Source organism: Propithecus coquereli, unplaced genomic scaffold, assembly GCF_000956105.1.
Source record: "Propithecus coquereli isolate 6110/MARCELLA unplaced genomic scaffold, Pcoq_1.0 Scaffold552, whole genome shotgun sequence".
In the NCBI taxonomy this organism is placed as follows: Eukaryota; Metazoa; Chordata; class Mammalia; order Primates; family Indriidae; genus Propithecus; species Propithecus coquereli.
Genome location: NW_012151419.1, coordinates 1,016,830 through 1,018,766, shown reverse-complemented (window position 1 = coordinate 1,018,766; position 1,937 = coordinate 1,016,830). Strand labels below are relative to the sequence as shown.

The 1,937-nt window shown below is 61.9% G+C and overlaps 1 protein-coding gene across 2 annotated transcripts in view; it reads right to left on the bottom strand.

Moving 5' to 3' along the window:
• The window catches only part of LOC105821001 (glutathione S-transferase theta-1-like), an 8,126-nt gene that overhangs the window by 3,994 nt on the left and 2,195 nt on the right, over positions 1 to 1,937 (bottom strand). The window contains exons 1-2 of one of the 2 annotated variants that reach the window (XM_012657607.1): positions 1,234 to 1,737; positions 459 to 460 (exon numbers count right to left, since the gene is read on the bottom strand). The exons of the other annotated variant lie outside the window; for it this stretch is intronic. Coding sequence (XP_012513061.1) covers positions 459 to 460; positions 1,234 to 1,345 — 114 coding nt within the window. The 5' untranslated portion in view covers positions 1,346 to 1,737. Of the gene's footprint in view, positions 1 to 458; positions 461 to 1,233; positions 1,738 to 1,937 lie in introns of those variants that run through there. 2 annotated transcript variants of the gene reach the window in all.

The window sequence follows — 1,937 nt, the reverse complement described above, 5'->3', positions numbered from 1 at the left end:
CCCAGCCAGTTCCATCCATAAGTCAGCCCCTCCAGTCTCCTCCCTGGGCTCTAGGCATGTCCCCTCTGATCCATCTTCCTATGCCAGGTGGGTAATCAGGCCCCTCCAACCAGGCTGGGTGACTTGTCCACACCCCAGAGCCCCAGCCACACCTGCTCCCGGCCCTCAAGCCAACCTCACTCTTGCCAGAAACACCTGCCCCATTCAGCCACCCAGCCTCCAGCAGCTGAGCTCTTCTTCCTTTCCTGTGCCGAACTCTCAAGGTCCCTTCCCAGTGGGGGGTCCCAGGTCTGATTCACTTCCACATACATCCCCCCTAGCCCAGGCTAGTGCTAGAGGCTACATTAGGTGCCCAGTTAAGGTGCGTGGATCGTAGAGCTTCAGTCAAGCCAGGCTCCAGCCAAATCAGAGGCCTACCTGTGGGCCTCTTTGTCTCTCTACTGAATGGACAAAATCACCCCTGCCCATTCTCCCTCCAGAAGCTGCCTCTGTCCTGCAGGAGGTGGCTCGAGTTAAGGACACCATGGGCAGCAAGTGGGAGGGCTTAGCTAAGCAGGGGCCTCCCTCTGGCCTGCCCATGGGGCTCGGGCCCTGGTGCCTGCCCTACTGTCTGGTTATAGCCCTGCCTCCTCCACTGAATTCTGCTCCAGCTGTGTTCTTGGCCAGCCGGACCAGCAAACACTGCACCCTAGGATGAGGGTGCTGGCCTCTCCCACAGTCCTGCCACAGGGCCCTCCATCCTCTAGGAAAAGGCCCTCCAGCTCGGTGAGAACCCCCATGGGTGAGAAGCAGGAAAAAGAAAAGGCAGAAGAATGGCAAGAAAGACATAAAAGTGGAAGGGATCTAGCCAGGGGCAGGTAGGAGTACAGAGGAAAACCCCAGCGGGGGTCAAGGTGGATCGACCCTCTCCACCAGGAAAGCAGGAGGCGGTTTGTTTTCTCCAAGCCCCAGGGGTTGAGATATTCTGGCCCCCACTCTACTTCCCTCCACTCCCCCTGCACCTGCTCTGTCTCCTCTTAACCCGTATTTGGAAGAATGTTTTGTATTCGCTAGGCAAAGATCAAGGCTCTTTAAAAATACACAACTGATAACTGATGGATGCAACGGTTTCCACACCCGAGAGCCCGCCTCTTCCCGTCGGTCTGCACGCTGGCCCGACCGCGAAACCGCTCGGACAGGCGGGGGTCGGCCTGCACCCGGGGGCCCAGATCCTCCGCCAGCTCCCCGGGCCACCTTTGAGCAGCTCCACAGTGCGCAGCTGGAAGGGGATGCCGTTCTTCCTGGCGAAGATGTAGACGGCGCGGCAGGGCTGCGACAGCAGGTCCAGGTAGAGCTCCAGGACCATGGCGGGGCGGCCAGGCGCGGGAGGGCTGGCAGATCTGGAGGGCGGGCAGGGAGGACAAGCCCAGGTGACAGCCCCAAGAAGGAGCCGCGGCAGGAACCGCCATGGCGCACAAGCCCGGGACACCCCGAGCCCCCTCACGCCGCCCCGCCCATTGGTTGGCTCCGGAGAACTTTAGGCCAATCAGCGGCGCCTCCGGTCTCCCGCCTTCCCCCTCCTGGACCCAATCCCGGCTGCGGGCCTCTTCCCTTGCCGGGAAGGCACAGAGGAACCTCAACTCCGCCCCGGGCGTCGCTGCCAGGAGGGGGTCATACCCCCTCCCTTGACCTCAATGCCCACCCTCCCACGGGGCAGGGAGAATGGCAACGAGAAACGGGACACCAAGGGCGCTTCCAGCACAGACTCTCAGTGAATTTAGGGTCGAAAGACCTGGGCTCCTTGTGGTGGACCCAAGCCCCCTCCTTCCATCCAGCACGAGGGCTGAGAGAGGAGGGGCTTCGGAGTCTCCCTGGAACACAGAGGGCGGCGGGGAAAGGAGGTGCAGCCGCCTCCTCACCCCATGCCTGGGCCCAGCTCCCAGAACGGAAGCTGGGGA